Here is a 22,270-nt window from a genome sequence, read left to right as displayed (position 1 = left end):
CAAGCAGTCTGCCCACCACGGCCTCCCAAAGTGCTGGAATTACAGCCATGAGCTACTGTGCCCAGCAAGTGTTTTTTAAAAATTAGGAAATGAGGCAAAAGGAACACGTGAGTAGGAAAATTAGGCACAGCCAGGATAAGGGTTAGTTCACAAAGTGCAAACTATAAATAAAATCTCCTAGAGGCAAGTTAGGAAGGTTTTCTGAGTTTCCTAGCAGCCAAAGCAAAAAGGAAAGCTTTTTAAAGTTTATTTATTTTATTTTGTACAGCAGACAGTTCATATAGCATAAAAAGGGAAACCATCAAGGATAAAATTTGTGTGTCTGTAAGATACAGATTGTCATGAGAAGAGTGTTTCCTTATACTGCATCAACTTTCCCCATAAGTGTACTCTATAAAAGGATACTGCATGGTCAAATGGGCCCTTGTTCTCCCTGCTTCCCTACAGTGATAGCATAGTCATTTGGTTGACTTCTTGCAGTGTCCCTTGGGGTAGCCTTGGTGGCAAAGCCCCAAGTAGGACGAGGGCACCATGGGAGGCCTGTGCAGGGTGTTTCAGTGCAGTTCTTCTCATCTCCAAAGGTGCTCCCTTGAGGAATCTTGGTTCTGGGAGATGCTGTCCCACAGAGAAGTGCCAGGAGCAAACGGGTTGGGCAAGAACTATTGATACCGGCATATTAAAGGCTCCTTGAAGCCCTACAATTAAGAAATCAGCCCAGTATTTCCCAAACTGATTTAATCACAAGACCTTTAAAAAAAAAAATTAAAACACTTAATTGGCACATTCAGAAACATTGATCTAAAACAGGGGTCAGCAAACTTCCTGCAAAGGGTCACATAGCAAATATTTTAGGCACAACTAAAACAGCTGTCTGTCCACAGCTAGTCAGCACTGCCATTGTATAGAAAAAGTGTGGCTATGTACGATAAAGCTTTATTTGTGAGTAGTGCAATTTGAATTTCCACTATCATTTTTGCGTCACAAAATAATATTCTCCTTTTGATTTTTTATTTTTTAGTCATTTAAACATACAAAAACTGTTCTCATCTTGTAGGTCATTCACAAACAAGTGGCAGGCCAGATTTGACCAGTGTAATATGGTTTGCCGATTCCTGATCAGGAGTAATGTTTGGATGGCTTACCTTTCCAGCAAGCAAGCCTTCCTGAGTACTGTTTGTCAGGTTCCATTTTAATTTAGACTTTTATGTTTCTGGTTTAAGACCAGATTAAAAAGTGTTAAAGGTAATAGAGAGTTGGTTTGAGTCCTTACAGGCTAGTCTAGGATTTTCCTTAGAAAGCAGTTGTGGTTGCTCCCAAAGAAGACATTTACAAACTGATAAACAAAGTCTTACACAGTCACATATGGTTGAATCAACTTCAGGCTGGAAATGTCTTAATGCGCATTATCATTAATGCACTGGATCCATAGAAATGAAAGTCTCAAAGCACCCAGAGACATTTAATTTTAAGAAAATAAAACTTCCTAGTCAACCCTCCAAGTAGTCTAGTAAACTATGGCTTCCCACCCGCAACCAAGCTAATGGAGTTCTTTTTGATTTTGACTAGGGGAACTTTTTTTTGGCTTTTATGATGTCATTATGATGAAAGAAGAAGAACCAAACATTCCTACTACCATGTCTGACTTTTTAGTTTCAGTTATACAAGTCCTTTTTGTTAGGTACTCAGTGTATATAAAACATTTGATTAGGTTTTATGGGAGATACCAAAAGGAGACAGAAGTGGATAGTTCCTTCTTTACCTTGTGAGGCAAGTTCAAGATCCTCATCAATTACAGCCCATTGCTGTGGTGCCAGGTCTGATTTCACCTCCTGGGCACTTCCTATTGCCATCCATCTGTTCATTCAGCAAACATGTCTGAGGTGCGGCCTCTGTTCAAGGCTCTGGGAACACAGCCCTTGGAGCACACATTCCAGGAGATCAGTGTTTCTCTTCTCCTCTGGTACTCTTGCTTACAACCTCTTTTATATAGTGGAACCAGAATTACTTTTGTATATCTTGAGACTTGAACCTTCATGTTCCCTACACTGTGTGTGACTCTGCTCGAAATATTTAGTGGGAGAGTGGGTCTCCTGATTAACCACCCTTTCTGGGATCTGCACTCTAAATGCTCTTGTTCCCTCCACCTGAATGGCACCCAGCTTTCCCTGCCCTATTTTCTTAGCATCCAGTGGGGACACAGTTTTTACCAGATCCGTAATCTTGAAGCCATTAACTATATTAAGCCAAATGCATCTTGTAACAAATGTTACAAGATAGCTAAATATATGTACAAACAATAATACGTATCTCATCAATTGTTTTTTGATTGAGGAAGATTCTCTACAGTTTTGATTTTTTCCATTTACAAAAGTAATATTCAATTGCATTGAAAAATTTTAAAACATGAAAAGTACACATTAAAGGAAAAAAATTAATCCATAAATCTAGCACCTGTCGATCAACCCTATGAATATTTAACATATGTTTTACTTTTCTTGATTTGAGAGTCACATTAATTTTTTTAAAAAAATAGTCAACAATAAAATTGACCTTCTTTTGCTGTATGTAAGATTCTGTGAATTTTAAGACATGTATAGATTTAGTTCCAGTCCCCCTGCTGCCCCCACACAAGCATCCCTTTCCTAGCTCTGGCAACCACTGATCTGCTCTCTGACTTATCTCTGTTTTCCTTCCATTCCATTCCGTTCTTCTCCTCTTCTCCTCTCCTCTTCTTCTCCTCTCCCCTCTCCCCACCCCCCCCCCTTTTTTTTTGTTTTTGAGACCGAGTCTCTCTCTCTTGCCCAGGCTGGAATGCAGTGGCACAATCTTGGCTTACTGCAACCTCTGCCTTCCGGGTTCAAACAATTTTTCTGCCTCAGTCTCCTGAGTAGCTGGGACTACAGGTGTATGCCACCATGCCCAGCTAATTTTTGTATTTTTAATAGAAATGGGGTTTCACCATGTTGGCCAGTCTGGTTTTGAACCCCCGACCTCAGGTGATCTGCCCACGTTAGCCTCCCAAAGTGCTTTGTTTTCTTTTTGAGAGTGGCTCTTTTCACTCAGTTCAATACCTTTGAGATTCATCCAGGCTGTTGGATTTATGAATAATTTTTAAATTTTTGTTGCTAAATACTGTTCCATTTTGGGAGTGTACCACAGTCTGACTGTCCATTTACCATTTAAGATTACTTTTTGGGTTGGGCATGGTAGCTCACACCTGTAATCCCAGCACTTTGGGAGGCCAAATTGAGAAGATCCCTTGAAGCCAGGAGTTTGTGACCAGCCTGGGGAACAGAGTGAGATCCTGTTTCTACAAAAAGTTTTAAAACTACTCCAGTATGGTGGCATGCACCTATACCGTCAGTTGCTTGAGAGTCTGAGGTGGGAGGATCATTTGAGCTCAAGAGGTTGAGGCTGCAGTGAGCCATCCAAACAAAGTTATTATTTTTTAAACATTTGACATTTTTGAAATTCTAAAGTGTCTTAAAATTAAGTGTCTTAAAATTCTAAAGTGTCTTAAAATTAAAATTAATGTATATATTTAATATGGTGGGGTTTTTATTTCTTCAAAAGCTATTATAGAATTGATGGTGCATCTTATAATTAATACTCTCTTAGGATCGAAGTATTGTGGTTAGGATTAGAGAGGGCTATTGGGAGTAATTAGGAGTAGGGTAAGTGGACAGTTAAGACTGAGACAGAGAAAGGCCCTGAGAGCTTGTGGCAGGCCAGCACGAGAGCAGCTTGGCAGCTTCTGAAGACAGGGTCTCGCTCTGTTGTCCAGGCTGGAGTGCAGTGGCCCAATCATAGCTAACTCCTGCCAAGGAAGTTTTGAACAGAGGAGCAACACCAGGAAAGAAGTCTTTAAGAACAAAGCCTGTCTTATCATGGTTGGTACAAGTATGGACAACATCATCCGTGTTGATGAATCAGCAAAAGACAGAGAAATGGTAGCAGTGCACTGCTAGTACTGGTTGGAGTGGAGGAAGAACCTAGGAAGCAGTGAGCACTGACTAGAGGGTATGGCATGGAGGCAGAAGGGCAGTTGCTACAGAATACCCCAATCTCCAGGCAGTGCCCAGGCAGGAAAGGCCAGAGGTATGGAGAGCCAAGGACAGCTGCTGCCAAAATCTTTAGGTGTTTACATGGTGGGAATGGGTGGGTTGAGTCAGGCATGCTATATGGGACACTATAAAACAGAATGAGAGTTTCACAGGTTAAGAGTGCAGTGTTCATAAGGATACTGTACAAAGATAAAATGGTGAACTTAGTATAAGCTTGGTTGTAGTATATAATTATTCTGTGGAAACAGACTGTGATTTGTGCTACTTCCAGGTAGGCTTATTTTATGGTTAACTGTACGGCCCAGAGTTTTTTTTGCAAAGCTTATTGTTGGGTCTCATCCACCTGTATCGCATGTCAGATGACTTATTCTTTGGCATACCCCCATTTTTTTCAATATAGGAGAATGAACAGTAAATTATCTTCATAGAGGTCCTTAAAGGACAGCTTCCCATCAGACACTGGAGAAGGATATTTTACCAAAGTTGTAAATTGAAGAGTAATTTACTAAAGTAACTTGCCCCTCTTGTTGGCCAACTCTTCTTGAGAAGCCTCGTTCATGGAAGCAGCCTCATTTTCACCTACTCACATCTCTTCTGGCTTGGGGTGAAGGAGAAGTAGGTGCCAGTTCACACAGAGGAAGAGAAAATCACTCACCCATTTGTCTCTTCCCAGTCTCACATTTAACTAAAGATCTCATTCTCATAGAAGTTATTTTTCACTTTCCCTAACAGAGCACATATGCAAAATTCACTGTTCTTTAAAGCTGTACTACGATGGGGTAAAGTTGCTATTATTTGTGGCATTGCTAATTGTTTCTTCAATCTTTCCTAGAAAAGACTGTATCTTCACCATTGACCCATCAACCGCCCGAGACCTCGATGACGCCCTCTCCTGCAAGCCACTCGCTGATGGTAGGATGGAAATTTCTATAGCATCCTGAGCAGCAGGCAGTCTGCATGCCTGTGTGGTTTGCCTGGCTGCCCTGTGCTCCCTAAGCAGCATACTGTGCAAGGCTAGATTTGCTTTGTGCCTGAACTTGCCATAGGCCTCTGAGCCTTTACAACTATGTGACCTTAAGGTTGTGTTCCTGGGCTGGGCGCAGTGGCTCACGCCTGTAATTCCAGCATCTTGGGAGGCCGAGGCGGGCGGATCACAAGGTCAGGAGATCGAGACCATCCTGGTTAACACGGTGAAACCCCGTCTCTACTAAAAATACAAAAAAATTAGCCAGGCGTGGTGGTGGGCGCCTGTAGTCCCAGCTGCTGGGGAGGTTGAGGCAGGAGAATGGTGTGAACCCAGGAGGTGGAGCTTGCGGTGAGCCGAGATCGCACCACTGCACTCTAGCCTGGGCGACAGAGCGAGACTCTGTCTCAAAAAAAGAAAGAAAGAAAAAAAAAAGATTGTGTTCCTGTGGTGACATTGGTGAGGGTGAGAATGAGAAATATTCTCTCACTAGACTCTTCTTGGGCCTCAGAAGGGGCAACAGTGAGTCCAAAAGAATGAATTGCAAGCCTTGGCCCTTCAGATAGTTCCAGTGTTGGCGTAAGGTATCACAGAAAGAAAGTTCCTAAGGGCTCTGCTTGGGAGAGACATAGGGTTCTTTACCTGAATTTAATACCAAATAATGTGATTGAAGGGGTACTCTTCAAAGTCATGCTTCCAGTTGGGTAGCAGGAACACCTTCCCTGAGAACTGCCTCTTTAGGGCTGAGCTGGAGAAGCCTGGGCTACTCCCAGTAGGTTTTCATCTATCCAGCAAGCTGAGAAAGGCAAACTGATAGGGGCTCTTTAAACATTCTTCTGGGATGTTACTGAGCAAGTAAAAGTAGGATTGAGGCTAGTTGTCTTTGGAAATTATAGCTGGAGGAAGGGAATGCAGCAATTGACTCTCAAAGGAAAAATGTGTAGGATGTGAGAAAAGTGAACCCTACCAATCCTCCCCTCCCCCTCCCCTCCATTGCCCTCCTCTCCTCTTCTCGACAGAGTCTCACTCTTTAGTCCAGGCTGGAGTGTAGTAGCATGATCATGGCTCACTGCAGCCTCAATCTCCCAAGCTCAGGTGATCATCCCACCTCAGCCTCTCAAGTGGCTGAGACTACAGATGTGCACCACCAAGCCTGGCTAATATTTTGTATTTGTGGTAGAGATGGGGTTTCACCATGTTGCCCAGGCTGGTCTTGAACTCCTGGGCTCAAGTGATCCATCCACCTCAGCTTCCCAAAGTTCTGGAATCACAGGCATCAACTACCATGCCCAGTACCCGCACTCCCTTTTCTAATACCGCAGATGTGCTGCTTCTAGTTTTTACCTATTTCTTGCGCCTCTCTAGGGTGGCTTCTGGGTGACTGCTTTGGCTTTGGTCATCCTCACAGATGATCTTGGCACTAACATGGCCTTTGACATTTGCCCAATGTGGATATCCACCGTTGCAGTTTCAGTCTGCTACCAAGCATTGATGGCCTAGTGGCCTAGTCTTTTAAAACGTTGCAAAGATGTTCATGTCTCCCACTGACACAGAACGCTGTAGGTTCAGTATGTGTAATCTCTTCTCTACTATAGTAGATGGGGAAGCTTAGTAGATAGAAGGCTGAGAGATGGAAGACATCATTGCCTAAGACTGTTTTTATCTTCCTTGAAACTATGGGCAAGATTGCTCAATATTTTCTTTTTTAAAAATTAATTAATTAATCGATTTTTAGAGACAGGGTCTCACTCTGTTGCCCAGGCTGGAATTCAGTGGCTCATTGCAGCCTTGAACTCCCAAGCTCAAGCAGTCTTCCTGCCTTGGCCTCCGAAAGCACGAGCCACCATGGGATTACAAGCACGAGCCACTGTGCCCAGCCTCAATATTTTCAACTAAAGAAAACCGAAAGAAAGATAAAGCATAACAAGAGAAAAGGTCCCCTGGAAATTTTAGAGAAATTACATCTTTTTAAAATCCAAAATTGAAGCAGCCTACTTCAAAAGGCAAGTACTGGCTTGATTTCTTACATTCTTAGCAATCTCTGTTGCATGCAGAGGCTTAGGCATACCTGCTCGGTATGTAGATGCCACTTTCCTAAGCCACAGTGTGAAAAGTGCCCCTAGGCTGAAAGCCAGGTGACCATGGACCTCATTCCTCATATTTTTCTTCCCTCTAGGTTCACACCTCTACTGTTTGTGTAATGCTTGGACAGAATTGCTTCCTTTGTTTTGTCCAGTTTCATAGTTGATAATAGCAGAAGGGTACATCTACTACCTGTTCCTCTGTCTCAGCTGGCCTGGAACCCTGCACCTTGCAGGGATTCCAGGAAGCTGACACATGTCCTACCCTACTCACTGCATACACTGCGGTTTTATGTCTAGGGTACAAGTGTGTCAGCAGAGGTTTCTTAGAGGAAGTGGTCAAAGATATGGTAGGAAATATAGACTGGGGACAGATTTGGGGACAAATTTTCAGACCAAATAGTGTTTTTTGTTTGTTAGACAATGGAAAGGCAAGCAGATGTTGTTCAGCAAGAGAGCATTCAAAAAGAGGAAAATAATTTAGCACTTCAAGGAAAAGGAGAGAAACTAGAGGCTGGAAAATGAGTCAGAGAAACATTGCAATAGTTATGGACTTGGACTAGATGGTAGCAAAATCAATAGGGGGATTGGAGTGGGAAGGACAGATGTGAGAAAGGGATAATGACAGAAGAATCTATGGAAATGAATGCTGGGGTTGAGGGAGAGGAGTCCAAGATGGTGCCAAGGTTTCAACCTGGATGACTGGGAGATGGAACCCATAAGTTAGAAATGGGAATCAGGAGTACAAGCTGGTTTGGGAGAGAGTATGTTGGCGTGGAGTTGTCCGTCTGATGATATTTATGTTAGTTGCTGCAAATTCTTTGTAGAAGAGCTGAGGTATATATATATAAGCTAATTAGACGCAGCCCATGGAATTATATACAAAGAGCCCTGGAGGAGAGGAAGCAATGCACCAAAATGCAGTGATTTTATTTGAATGATGGGATCATAAGAGTTTTTTTTCCTTTCTTTAGTTTCCAAATTTTTATAATGTGGCAATAATAGTTTTATAATGAAAAAAATTGTGTAATACAAAAATATTATGAGGTGCCAGAAATCACAGGCCACTCAGTAGCCTGCTGCACCAGGTGACCAGACACCTTCCATCCACTTAGTTTCTCTGTCGTTCCAGAGCAGCAGTTTGGCAGAGCAGCAGAGAAAGGACATGGAAAAGGAGTCAGGGAAGACTCCGAAAAGGCCTAAGTTGGTCGGCAAACAGTTTTACAGTGGCACTTCTGCAGTTGGCCTTTGTGACAATAGTTTCTGCCAGGGCCATTTATCCAAGGAGTTGAAAAGGGAAAGTCAATTCCAGTTTGGATTGGGGTGAGATTGGCTAAGTTCAGGTTGAGGTAGTTACCAGTTCATGTCAATTCTTGCTTAGGGGGAAAAATGTTAAAGTTTCAAAAAACAAATAGTGTTTTCTTGGCCTATTTATATCATCTGTAGTTTTGTTTTGTTTTGGTTTTTAGAAGAAACTGTAAAGTTTAACTTTCCTTTGGTTTCATTAAAATTATCTGAATGACCATTCTGTGAAAAGCAGACAGATGTAACATACCTAGTCCTCACTTTCCCTTTTGGTAGAGTTGAGATGTACTCCAGGACTTGTTAGCAGTGTCTATCAGGTGAGGCACTCCAGTGACCAAGTCAGCAAATCACAGTGACCACCTGTCTACCAGTAGATCATAATTAGGTTGCAGGCAGAGGAGAGGGTGCCACCTATCTTCGTGAAATCTCAGCTTGGAAGGGATTCTACTAGTCATCCAACCTGGTAATTCTCCACTTTTCTTAGCCTGAAAATACACTTCAGGAGAACACTCCCATGAGCATTACCCAGCAATGTAGAGTTTTTTCACCTTTGTTCAAGAAAATATTTAGTGATGTAAGTGAATAGGAGTGGCGTTATAGTGATAATCCAGAATCTGGAGACAGTAATCGTGCGCCTCAGTGTTTTATTATCGTACCAGGTCACTTGCAGCCTACCTCACAGCTGACCTCAACACTCAAGTGTGGGAATGCCACAGTTGTCAGATCACCCTCTGGTTTTTTAATTACCTCCACCGCATCCACTTATGGAATGTCCAGATTGCATTTGAACTTTCTACCTTAGAGGCAATTCATTCTGCCTTAAGATGGCTTGACTGTTAGGAAATCCTTCCCTGTAATGATCTGAAACACTGCTCTCTTCCTGTAATTTTCCACTCATTAGTCCCATTTATGCCTCTTGGGGCCCTATAGAACAAAGCTAGTGTCTCATTTGACAACCTGTCAGTTACTAGATAACAGTTATCATGTGTCTTCTGAGTCAAAAATTCCCAACTTAGCATCCTAAATATTATTTGGTGTCCAGTGGATTATGAGGTGTGAGCCCATCTCCCATGTCATGGAGTCATTTCTGATTTTATGAAGTCTGAAGTTCATGGCTGCCTGTATCCAGACTTCGCCTCCCTGGCTATTAGGGCCTGCTCTCTTCTTGCCAGTTCCTCCTTATTGAGCGGGACTGGGTTCAGAGTAACAGCTACCCGTTCTCTTCAATTAATCAAGCATTGTGGCTTTGCCTTAGTCTCTGAGGGAAAATTGTCAGCCTGACCAGCTAGGACCTTTATTCAGCTTTTCATTGATTCAGGCTCCCAGCAGATCCTGTAGGAAATTGAACTTCACTTCTCCAGCATCTTGTTTCTCTAAAGTTGTATTCTCTAATGTGTGCTCTGCCGTTGAACTTACAGGGTTACCGTAGCCAGGCCTTAGAAATGAATGAATGGGAAGGGAGAATGATGGTTAATGGGTTTCAGTTTCTTTTTGGGTGACGAAAATGTTCTGGAATTAGATAGTTGATAGTTGCACAACTTTGTGGGCATACCAAAAACCACTGGGGGAAAAGGAGTGAGTGAATAAGTGAATGAGAAGAAATAAACATATCCACTTATCCTTGAGGCTTTCTGGAAATTGTAGTTTACACACCTTAACCACAATTTAGCAGAGGTCTTTATGGAATGCCCAGCTGAATGTCACAGTCACATCCCTCATGTCCATCTCTCCTCCTTGCTGCTTTCCTCTCTGAACCATGAAACTGCAGCCCTGGGTGCACAGCCCTCTGCTCCGCTGCCCACTCACATTTCCCATCCCCACAGAGTACAGCCATCTGACTCAAAAAAAGAAGGGTCTGTCCCACTATCTGCATAGAAAATACTTGGTTAAGTTAGAACAGCATCCAGCCTAAGGGGCCTCTGGGGTGCATGTTACCTACTGTGCTCAAGGAAGCACCAGTCTTCCTGCCTGGATTGTCTCTGCAGCCTGCCTGGTTGCATGGCTTTTTTGGGGGAGGATGGAGCAGACAGCTCTGTTCCTGGGAGCTCATAGCAATAAGGGAGTAGAGTGAGAGTCTAGGAGCAGTGCCTGTAAGGATTTCAGAGAATTCCTAATAAACTCTCTGGCTTCCCAAATGGTTATGTTTGTCACCTGCTGAGAATTTCCTGTATTGACTGATCACCTTTGGAGGCAGTGAGGAAGTAGGAGCTAGAAATTCTTGTGTCCCCCTGTGTGCCAGGCTTTAGCTAGAAAACCTGAGGGATAGGATGGGGCGGTAGTTGTTTTAAAGAGCAAAGGGCTGAGATGAAGTCACTGGACCTGCTACTGGGAAGAAACGGGAAACCTGAGAGTCCTGGAGCTTCTGAGTGAAAAGGTTCATGCATGTCTCTAGCAGCCAGGCCAGACCCTTTTCCTGGGCTCTTTTCTCACCTCTGGGAAGACTTCTTCCCAGCAGTCATTCACCCCAGCCCCTTTACATTTCCCTTTGCCCTGCTTCCTCCTCTTGCTGTACCAACTGAAGTCTCCCTCATCCTATAAAACCTTCCTGTACTCTGCTCCAGCTCCAGAACTTTCACTTGTGTCTGTCGGGACACCTTGAAAGAGTTGCCTTTACTTGCTATTGCTTTCTCACTTCCCGTGTATTCCTTATCCCATTTGCAGCGTGGCTTCAGAATGCTGGCTGCAACAGGTTGCCCCAGCCTCTGTTCACTAAGCATCTCTACAGCACTTGGCTCTTTAGTCTGCTCTTCCTCCTTGAAATTCACTCACTCTTCCTTGGACTCAAAGGACCCTGCCTGCTCTTGGTTCTAAATGTGGGCTTTTCTTCTCCAGTCGCCTATTTAACTCACCTTTCACTGCCCAGCCCTTCAGGCATCAGTGCCCCTCCTTTCATGCTCTGCAGTCTTTGCACTTGGTGTCCCCTGTGCCTGGTTTCCCCTTTCCCTGCAAAGCCACATGGCTGATTTCTCACTTCCTTTCAGGTTTGATTGGTCGCCTTCTCAGTGAAGCCTTCCCTAGCCATTCTGCCTCTGATTCCACCCCTCTCACCTAGCCACCTTTCCTTTTTTTTTTTCCCCTCATCACTTATCACTTGCTAACTAACATAGGTCAAAGGTGGCTTTTTTCTTTGCTTTTAAGATGGAAGATATTTGATATGTTTATGTTGAGAGCTAGGAGATGACAGAGAAGGAAAAGTTGAAAACCAGGCATGAGGAGACTTGATTGTTTTGCAGGATCTTGCAGAAGAAGGTGGGAGATGAATCAGAGCATAAGTGGAAGGCAAGGCCAAGGCAGAGGAAGAACTCCCCTCTCCTCCCCTCCCGTTCCTCCATCTTCTCCTCTCCCGTTCCCTCCATCCCCTCCCCTCTCCTCCCTCCTGTCCCTCCTCCCCTCCCTAGACCTCCCCTCCCCCTCCTCTCGACCCTCCCCCCTCTGGCTCCTCTCCTCTCCTCCCCTCCCCCTCCCCTCTCCTCTCTTTTTGGATGGAATCTCACTCTGTTGCCCAGGCTGGAGTACAGTGGCACAATCTTGGCTCACTGCAACTTCCACCTCCTGGGTTCAAGTGATTCTCTTTCCTCAGCCTCCCGAGTAGCTGGGACTACAGGTGCACGCCACCACGCCCAATTAATTTTTGTATTTTTAGTAGAGACAGGATTTCACCGTATTGGCCAGGCTGATCTCGAACTCCTGACTTTGTGATCTGCCTGCCTCAGCCTCCCAAAGTGCTGGGATTAAAGGCGTGAGCCGCCGTGCCTGGCCAGAACACCTCTTTCTATGAGACAGAGAGGCAAGACATAGTTGATGGGCCCCTGCTAATGAGGGATCACACCTGGCCATACCCACTTCCACTGTGAAGTAGAAAGCCGAACGCTGCTGAGAGGGCTGACGGAGTGGTGAAGGAGATAATCTGAGTGAAAAAAACAACCCAAACTGCCTTTCCCCTGCTGCCACCCTACAACAATCAACACAGAAGACTGCTATGACCAAATACTTGGGTGCTTTTTTGCCATACACAAAGCAAGCAATTAGTTCTGCAGCATATGCCAGAGGGCGTCCTCCAATTCAGTTCTGATATTCTCTGCCTGGAAATAGCATCAGATCCCAAAGATTGAGCTCTTGGTCCCACAAGACTGCCTCATGCTTCTGATGCCAGTCGCAGGCTCCAGGTTGGTTTACTTGTGATTCTGTCTGACCAGCTATAAGTTTGGGATCCTGCAACCCCCTCCTTGAGTTTCATTAATTTGCTAGAGTGGCTCACAGAAAACTCAGGGAAACCCTTGGGTTTAGTGGTTTATTATAAAAGATATTGCAAAGGATACAGATAAACAGTTGCCTAGGGTGAGGTATGGGGGAAGGGATGTGGAGCTTCCATGCCCTCCCCAGGCATGCCACCTCCATGTGTTCAGCTCTCCAGAACCTCTCTGAACCCCTGTCCTATTGGGCCTTTTATGGAGGCTTCATTCAATAGGCATGACTGAAGCGTGGACACCCATGTAGAAATGTGATTGGGCAAAAAGCGTTTGATCTCAGTGACAGACTGAGTGGAGAAACTCAGCAAGGCCTGTCCAGATGCTTCTTGGCCTCTCTGTGCAGCATTCCCTCTTCCAGGTTATCGGGCAGGACCCCTTTTGAAATGGAAGTCTTCCAACCCACAATCAGACAAGGTAAGTCAGAGAACATTTTAATAGGAAGAGGGGAAGATTAGAATCTTGCCTTGGGGAGAAAAAGAAGCTGGTGAAAGGAGGGCAGGAGAAAGAAAGATTCAGTGGCCTAAAGCTCCCTAACATTTTAACAAAAGACTGTAATAAGCGCTATGGGAGTCATAAGTGAGGAACCACAGATGAACACACACGCGCGCACACACACACACATCCATGTCACGCACACATCACAGATAGGATAGGGAACTGACCAGGAATCCGTCAGACAAAGCATTGGCAAACACTGCTCAGGTATATCTGGGTTTGAATCCTACAAAGTCTGGAGAATAGTAAGATTTTCTTCAGTAATTCTCAGCCTCCCAGGTGTGGGAGCAGAGGTTGCAGAGATCCAAACTTGGAGGTTTCAGGCCGGGCACAGTGGCTCACACCTGTAATCCTAGCACTTTGGGAGGCCGAGGTGGGAGGCCGAGGTGGAAGGCTCATTTGAGGCCAGGAGTTCAAGACCAAACTTGGGAGTTTCCTGGGAGGGAGAGCTGGAGGGACAGCAGGACAAGGGTCCCACTGAGCCTGTTTCTTCTCCGCCCCTTGCTTTTATGATAGAATTGGCCAGCATCTAATCAAAGTTTTACAAAGTAATCCTGGAACCACATTTGATTCCTTTTCCTCTCCAGATTGTTGTCATGGTTTTTTCAGTAATTTCCCTCCCTCCTCACTGTCTCCCATCCACCTTGCTGTCCAGTTATCTTTCCTATGTGGCATGCACAAGGACCAGATTATGTAGCTTTTCTGCTTGAAAACCTGCTTGTACCTATGGGTTAGGTCTGCAGTTCTTTAGCAGAGCTTTGTTACCAAAGCCCTTTAAGATTAGTCCTCAGTCTCCTCTCCTGCCACCCCACTTTCCAGCGCTGCTTCCCTTAACACATGCACAGTGGGGGCTGGTCACTGCAGGCTCTGCTGATCTTCTGTGCCCTTTCCTGCCTCCAGGCCTCTGCCTGCTCCTTTCCCTCTGCTTACAAGGCCTTGCCTCCCTGCCTCCTTCTGTCAGATGAAATCTCCTTCTAAGAACAACATAAACCTCTGCAGAGCTTTCCTTTCCTCCTAGCGGAATGCATTGTTCCTGTTTATCCTACCAGCAAGTATTCTTCATGTGTTGGATATAGCAATAAACATCATTACTTCTGGATTTAATTCTCTTTTTTGCTTATTTCCTAAGAGCAGGGTGTTCCTTGGATATCTCTACTTCCTGAGTACCTTGGATATCTCTACTTCCTGGTTGCTGCCCTGCATTTTAAAAATGTTTGGTCTAGTTAGATCTAGCCAGGCAACCTATTGCATACCTTCAGTGTTTCACTCCTTTTTCTGGTTCTTGCCTTGCCCCTTTATTTCTGTGTACTTCTGTCCTTAGTTTTGTGGGTTGCCTGTGGGTTTATATCCTGACATATAAACCTGATCCACTTTCTCTCCTAAAAAATTTCTTTGGAGTTGGGCATACTTTTCCCTTATTCCATTCAAATGTTTTAATCCATCTGTCATGTCTCAGTGGTACCTGTAAGATCATTGGATTTATCTTATGTTCATGCTGCTGTTACTCCAGCTCTGTGAATTGGCCCATGTGAGGCTCACTTCCTTCTTCTTATTTCCTTGGCAAGTTTCTTGCGTGGCCTGCACTGCTCTTCTCTTTTATCCCTATAGGCTTCCGCAGCAACTCATGTCTTCATTTTATCTTGTCGTTTCCTCCACTTCCCTCCTGCCTGTATCCTTGCTATTTTCAAATTCAATAAGTGCTAATTTTCTGATAAAATTAACTTCCTGAATGAACCCTAACATGGTAGTAAAACAAAATTTGTGATCTAAATGCCAATTTTTTTCCCTTTAGTTATGTTGACAAATAGTCTTGCTAGTTAAGAAATGCCTTTTAAACACCAAGTACAGTGCTAGGTGCAGTAGCTTACACCTATAATCCTGGCATTTTGGGAGACCAAGGTAGGAGGATAACTTAAGGTCAAGAGTTCAAGACCAGCCTAAGCAACTTAGCAAAACCCAGTCTCTACAGAAAAATTAATTAATCAATCAATTAATTAATAGCTGGGCATAGTGATGCACATCTGTAGTCCTAGCCACGTGGGAGGCTGAGGTGGGAAGACCACTTGAGCCTGGGGGTTCAAGCCTGCAGTGAGCCAAGATGGCGCCACTGCACTCCAGGCTGGGCAATACAGTGAGACTGTGTCTCTAATGTAAATAAATAAACAAACACCAAGTATCTCTTCAGTCGCAGTGCTCACCTATAAGTTGGGAGAAGTAGAAATAGGAATTTGAGAGCTGGGCATGGTGGATCACGCCTGCAATCCCAGGACTTTGGGAGGCCGAGGTGGGCAGATCACCAGGTCAGGAGTTCGAGACCAGCCTGACCAACATGGTGAAACCCCATGTCCACTAAAAATATGAAAATTAGCTGGGTGTGGTGGCACGCGCATGTAATCCTAGCTCCTCAGGAGGCTGAGGCGGGAGAATCACTTGAACCCGGGAGGCGTAGGTTGCAGTGAGCCAAGATCGCAGCACTGCACTCTAGCATGGGCGACAGAGCGAGACTCCATCTACAAAAAAAAAAAGGAAAATAAATAGAAATTTGATAGTGTAAAAATCCAGGTATTCCTTTGGTAGCAGATAGATCTTAATGCCATGTTGATAAGACATTGGAAATTAGAAAGTTTGTTTTTAGACTGGGCACGGTGGCTCATTCCTGTAATCCCAGCACTTTGGGAGGCTGAGGCAGGTGGATCACCTGATGTCAGGAGTTTGAGACCAGCCAGGCCAACATGGTGAAACCCTGTCTCTACTAAAAAATACAAAATTAGCCGGGTGTGCTGGCACATACCTGTATCCCAGCTACTTGGGAGGCTGAGGCAGGAGAATCGCTTGAACCCGGGAGGTGGAGGCTACAGTGAGCCAAGATTGTGCCACTGCACTCCAGCCTGGGTGACAGAACAAGACTTCATCTCAAAAAAAAAAAAAGTTTGTTTTTATTTTTTATCTCTTGGGAATGTAGTTGGGTAGCTAAGCTGGTATATGGAGATAACGCCAAGGTACTGTAATTTAGGAATCAGGTGACAGTCCAAAAATCAGGTGACAGTTTAAAAATGAAAGTCAGCTTTATATGTAGGGTTTCCTCTTGCCTGGAGATCTGTGAAACTTCAGAGTAAATCTGTTATTTTAGTTTGCCTATGGCTGAAACAGAATGTTGGCAGTAGTTTTATTCTCTTGAGGGTCACAAAGCCCTTTGAGTATTTCATGATAGCTATGGACTTTCTATATATAGTAGCTATATAAAATTTTGCATAGAACTTACATTTCCAGTAATATCGTGGAATGGATATCCTGAAAAAAATCTTTCTTCACTAAAACTCTGTAAAATGATGCACTTTTTAAAAAATGTATGGCAGAACTGGTAAGAAAGTATGGAAAATATATAGAGGCCAGGAATAAAACAAGAACAGGTATACTTCGTATATACCAAAGAAGTGTACATGTGTTAAAGAAAGCAGCTTACCTAATGGCGTCGTCCAATTCTTAGTAGGCCAGAGATTTTGCTCAGGACCTGAATTAACACTACCTGCATAGTGTATAACTTTTTTTTTTTTTTTTTTTTGAGACAGAGTCTCGCTCTATTGCCGAGGCTGGAGTGCAGTGGTGCGATCTCGGCTCACTGCAACCTCTGCCCCTCCAGGTTTAAGCAATTCTCTGCCTCAGCCTCCGGAGTAGCTGGGATTACAGGCGCATGCCACCACGCCCGGCTAATTTTTTTTGTATTTTTAGTAGAGACGGGGTTTCACCATCTTGGCCAGGCTGGTCTTGAACTCCTGACCTTGTGATCCACCCACCTTGGCCTCCCAAAGTGCTGGGATTACAGGCATGAGCCACTGCGCCTGGCCAGTCTATAACATTTCAAACCCCATATTTATTTTAAAGTGGCACCAGGTGGATAATACTTCCAGAAGCTGGAAGAATCAAAAGCATATTTCTTCTGGAAGAATTAACTCTCAATCAAACCTTTAAAGATTTGCCACTGATACAGTTCTAGTAAATATTATCTCACTTAAAACATCATGAAACCCACAGGAAATAAGGTACCATGAGTGAGAGCAGAAAAAAACAAATATTGGAATCACATTCACAAAGACTTTAGATATTAGAATAATTGACAATAAAATAAGTATTTTAATATATTGAAAGAAACTAAAGAGTGAATTGAAAGTATGTTAGAAAAAAAGATATTAAATGACTAAGATTTGAAAAAAGAACTAAATAAAACGAGAAGTGATAAACTAAAGTAAGTAAAATTTAAAACTCAACAAATTGGTTTAACAATTAGACTCAGTAAATAGAGAATTAGAGAACTGGAAGGTAAATCTTAAAAAGTCAAAGTATAACACAAAGGGACAAGCAGGATTATGAAACAGTGGTCAGAAGACTTGGAGGATAGAATGAGAAAGTCTAATTTTAAGAGTTCTAGGCCAGGCATGGTAGCTCACGCCTGTAATCCCAAGCACTTTGGAAGGCCTAGGCGGGAGGATTGCTTGAGGCCAGGAGTTCAAGACCAGCCCGGGCAGCATACTGAGACCTTGTCTGTATAAAAAATAAAAAATTAGCTGGGCATGGTGGTACAAGCCTGCAGTCCTAGCTTCTTGGGACGCTGAGGCAGGAAGATCACTTGAACCTGGTAGTTTGAGGTTACAATGAGCTATGATTGTGCCACTGTGTACTCCAGCCTGAGAGACAGAGTGAGACCCTATCTCAAAAAAATAAAATACAGTGGAGCTTCAGCAGGATAAATAAATGGAATTCACACCTAGATACATTATATTTAAAGAAGATCTGGAAATCAACCAGAAAGATAGACTGTAGCTGACTTCTCAACAATATCAATGGAACTCAGAAAGCAATGGAAAATACCTGCTGAGAGAAAAAAAAAAAAACATTCAGCTTCAGAATTTATTTGCACAGCAAAACTATCTTTCAAGAAAGAAGGCTGATGAGTAAAGACATATTACTTTTTTATTGTGATAAAATATATGTAACACAAAATTGGCTATTTAAATTATTTTAAAGTTTACAAATCGTTGGCGTTATTTACATGCACAATGTTGTGCAGACACCCCTTTTTTAAAAAAACGTTCTCATCGCTTCTCGGTCTTTTGGCTAAGATCAAGTGTAAAAAACGTTCTCATCATCCCAAATGGAAACCCTGTAACCATTAAGGAGTAATTATTCATTCCTCCTCCCCACAGGCCCTGGTAACCTTTAATCTACTTTTTTGTTTTGTTTTGTTTTGTTTCTTTTTTTGTTTTCAAGAGGGTCCTACTCTGTCACCCAGGCTGGTGGGATGGTGGCTCACTGGAGCCTCGACCTCCCAGGCTCAAGCTGTCCCCCAACCTCAGCCTCTCGAGTAGCTGGGACTACAGGTCTGTGCCAACATGCCTGGCTAATTTTTGTTTTTTGTAGAGACAAGGTCTCACTGTGTTGCCCAGGCTGGTCTCAAACTCCTGGGTTCGAGTGATCCTCCCACCTCAGCCTCCCAAAGTGTTGGGATTACAAGCATGAGCCACTGCACTCAGCACAAATAGATTTTAAGGTGGAAGGCATTACTAAATGTAAAGAGAGTCACTAAATTATGATTAGAAGGGTCAATTTGTTGGGAAAATATAATAATTCTAAACATATTAACAAATAATATGGCTTCAAAATATGTAAGACAATACTTGACGGAAACACAAGGACAAATTGATAAATTCATCATCGTGGTGGGTTAGTTTAATATACCTTTCTCAGGAAATGATAGTTCAAACACACCAGAAATTCAGTGTAATTTTAGAAAATTTGAATAGCACAGATGATATTTGCTGTAATAGCCATATCTAGAATATAGTACTTGCAATAAGAGAATACACATTGTACTTAGAGCACACAGAAAACTTTTGTAAATACTGATTCTGTATTAAACCGTTAAGCCTATTTCAAAAAATCATTGGTATTATTCAGATCATGTTCTTAGATTGTAATGCAACTAGATTAGAAATAATTATAGAAAATTTTTCCATTTTAATTTGGAAATTTTAAATAAACTTCTTATTACACATACACATTAACAAAAATTAAAGTTTGGCAATATCAAGTTGTCTTTTTTCACCCTCTACTCGAAGAGCAATGGCCAGATGCATGGTATAAATCAGCATGTCCTTGATGCTGTGTCCCCTGTTAATGCCTTAAAGACAAGTGACCTACCTTCTCATAGTGACTCTACCTTTGTTGTTGCCTTTCACGTGGAATTCAGAGTGTCTTCTTCCTTAGGACCTAGGGTTTCTACTCCTTCTACTTTCCTCAGACCATCCAAGAGCTACTTAGCTCTTTGAAATATGCTACATGCTGACCTGCTGGCTACCAGTGAGCTAAGGATTGCTGGAAAGCCGGCACTACAGGAGACCATCAAAACAGAAACTGCCTTGTCTGATCAAAGAAACCGAGATACCTGAAGGTTAGCAGTAGAGAAAGGGTTCCCAGCTGGGACTGACAGCTGCCACATGTGGGCATTCTCTCCTTGGACGTCTGCTCACCAACTTTTGGAGCGGGCAGCACTTGTTGCCACCTTGGTCTATGTGTCATCTCATAATCTGTTGCTTCGCACCTCACACACAATTGAATCTAGACTGTAACTTTTAAACAGGAGTTTGCTAAAGATTGGAAGATAGCAAAAGGAAAATAAACAGAGAAGAACATGAAGCACCACAAAGTGGCTTGCTTTCCACTGCTCCCAAATCTAGGCCCGCCTGGGTCCTAACCTGTCCCCACACTGAGCATCACCCTGGCAACCCATACCTCAGCACCTGCCCTTTGAAAGTCTCAAACTAAGAGGTCTAGAAAGAGGTCCAAGGGCCTACTTCTTGCATTTTACATTTCCCCTCTGAAGACTTGCCCCTTCTTCCCAGGAAGAGTAATGTTGGGGGAGTTCATCACTTTTAGGGAAGAGTACAGCATTCCCATGCCTTATTCTGCAAGCCACATCAGGACCCTCGCCAGTGCACTACATTGGCAGTGGAAGACCTGCATACTTCAGAAGCAGAGGTCATCTGGTTATACCATTTAGTAGGAGATCTAGTTTGCAGCTTCCCTGCTACATACTCAGCATCCAATCCTGAGCTAATTGAAAGAAACCATTCCTTTATATTGTGCTGTCCACCACCCCCAACTTTGCACAGTGTGCTTTACCTCACCTTTCTGTCCTTACACCCCATGCCATCACAAACCCCCAGTTGACAAGGTATAGAAAGATGGAATCCAAGGCCTGTGTCAGATAGGCCATTGGTTGGGGAAAAAGCTTTAAGGTCAGTCAGTCTTCAAGCACAACCTTCACCACAGCCTTCCACTGTGTGAACTTAGAAAGCTCCACTTATGTCCTGCCTCAAAGGAGGGCCCCAGCGGACAGATATGTGTGTATCCACATATATCCTTTATGTTCTCCTCTGCCTGGCACATGCCTACCCCTCAGGACTGGACCATTCCTTTCAACCAGTCTTCTCACCTTGAGTTGTCCTATTCTCAACTTTCCAGCAGGTGGTCTTGCTGTTGTTCCCCTATTTCAGTCCTTCTTTAGTTTTCTAGAATTTAATTTACCTCAGATAGAATACCTAGGTTTAAACCCCTGGAGTTAGCCCCACATATACTCTTAGCACATAGGTTATGTGTCTCCCTGTTTCATCCACTTCAGTAAGCTGAATCCTGAAATGCTGCATTTCAAAAGGATGCCCTTGCTGAAAATTGAAGACTGTACCATGGGAGGCACCTCACATTTAATTAGGAAAGTTTAATCTGCTAGTTGTTGGAAACATAAACATTCATAGCTTAAAAATAAGATCTACATGCACCATTTAATTTAACAAAAAAACTATGTGTAAAATCTGTGCTTTGTATTTTAGAGGGGAACCCTGATCACTCGTCAGTAGATCTTGGAAGAAAAAAATTCCAGCTGGGCACAATGGCTCACACCTGTAATCCCAGCACTTTGGGCTCACACCTGTAATCCCAGCACTTTGGGAGACCGAGGCGGGTGGATCACCTGAGGTCAGGAGTTCGAGACCAGCCTGGCCAACATAGTGAAACCCCATCTCTACTAAAAATACAAAAATTAGCTGGGCATGGCGGGCACCTGTAATCCCAGCTACTCAGGAGGGAGGCTGAGGTGGGAGAATCGGTTGAACCTGGGAGGTGGAGGTTACAGTGAGCTGAATTCATGCCACTGTACTCCAGCCTGGGTGACAAGAGTGAAACTCCATCTCAAAAAAAAAGAAAAGAAAAGTTCTACTTCAGGGCAGTTTTCTGCTTGGATACATTTCTGGGTTTTGTCTCTGACTTCTTCATGATGCCCAGTGCTTCGAATGCTGTTCCTCCTACATTCCTCTTCCATGGGAAGTCATTGGTTTTTTTTTTTTTTTTTTTTTTTTTTTGGAGGGGGGCTTTGCTTTTCCCCAAGCTGAAGGGGGGGGGGGGGATCTTGGCTCACTGCAACCTCTGCCTCCCGGGTTCAAGCAATTCTCCCGCCTCAGCCTCCTGATTATCTGGGATTACAGGCACACACCACTGTGCCCAACTAATTTTTGTATTTTTAGCAGAAACGGGGTTTCACCATGTTGGCCAGGTGGGTCTGGAACTCCTGACCTCAGGTTTTCCGCCCACCTTGGCTTCCCAAAGTGCTGGGATTACAGGCGTGAGCCACCACGCCCAGCTTTGTGAAGTCATTTCTAATCCCATTTTGAAACACTGAATTTTTTCCTCTTGCAGTGTTTTATGTCAGAGGGCTTTCTGACCTCAAGCAGATCCCAGGCAACTCAAGTACTTGATCTCAGTCATATCTTATTTTTGTAGTAGGGCCCTTGATAATGAACCTGGGAAGAGAAATGGGTAATTCTGTAGATCTGTCAGCTCATAAGGAAATGCATGTCTTCTTCATTCATCTGGGGCACTGGCAAGTGAACAATTTTTTTTTTTTTTTTTAAGAGCTAGTCTTGCTCTGTCACCCAGGCTGGAGTGCAATGGCGCAATCTTGGCTCACTGCAACCTCCGCCTCCCAGGTTCAAGTGATTCTGCTGCCTCAACCTCCCTAGTAGCTGGGACTACAGGCACCTGCCACCACACCCAGCTAATTTT

General features: G+C 43.7%; 1 protein-coding gene across 1 annotated transcript in view; it reads left to right on the top strand.

Annotated features, from left to right (window-relative positions):
- Positions 1-22,270, top strand: part of DIS3L2 (DIS3 like 3'-5' exoribonuclease 2) — a 390,397-nt gene that overhangs the window by 252,352 nt on the left and 115,775 nt on the right. The window contains exon 10 of the mRNA XM_017886189.1: positions 4,897-4,976. Within this exon, the coding sequence (XP_017741678.1) occupies positions 4,897-4,976 (80 nt within the window). The remainder of the gene's footprint in view (positions 1-4,896; positions 4,977-22,270) is intronic.

This window comes from Rhinopithecus bieti, unplaced genomic scaffold (genome assembly GCF_001698545.2).
Source record: "Rhinopithecus bieti isolate Rb0 unplaced genomic scaffold, ASM169854v2 scaffold_13704, whole genome shotgun sequence".
In the NCBI taxonomy this organism is placed as follows: domain Eukaryota; kingdom Metazoa; phylum Chordata; class Mammalia; order Primates; family Cercopithecidae; genus Rhinopithecus; species Rhinopithecus bieti.
This window is presented reverse-complemented; position numbering and strand designations above follow the sequence as displayed.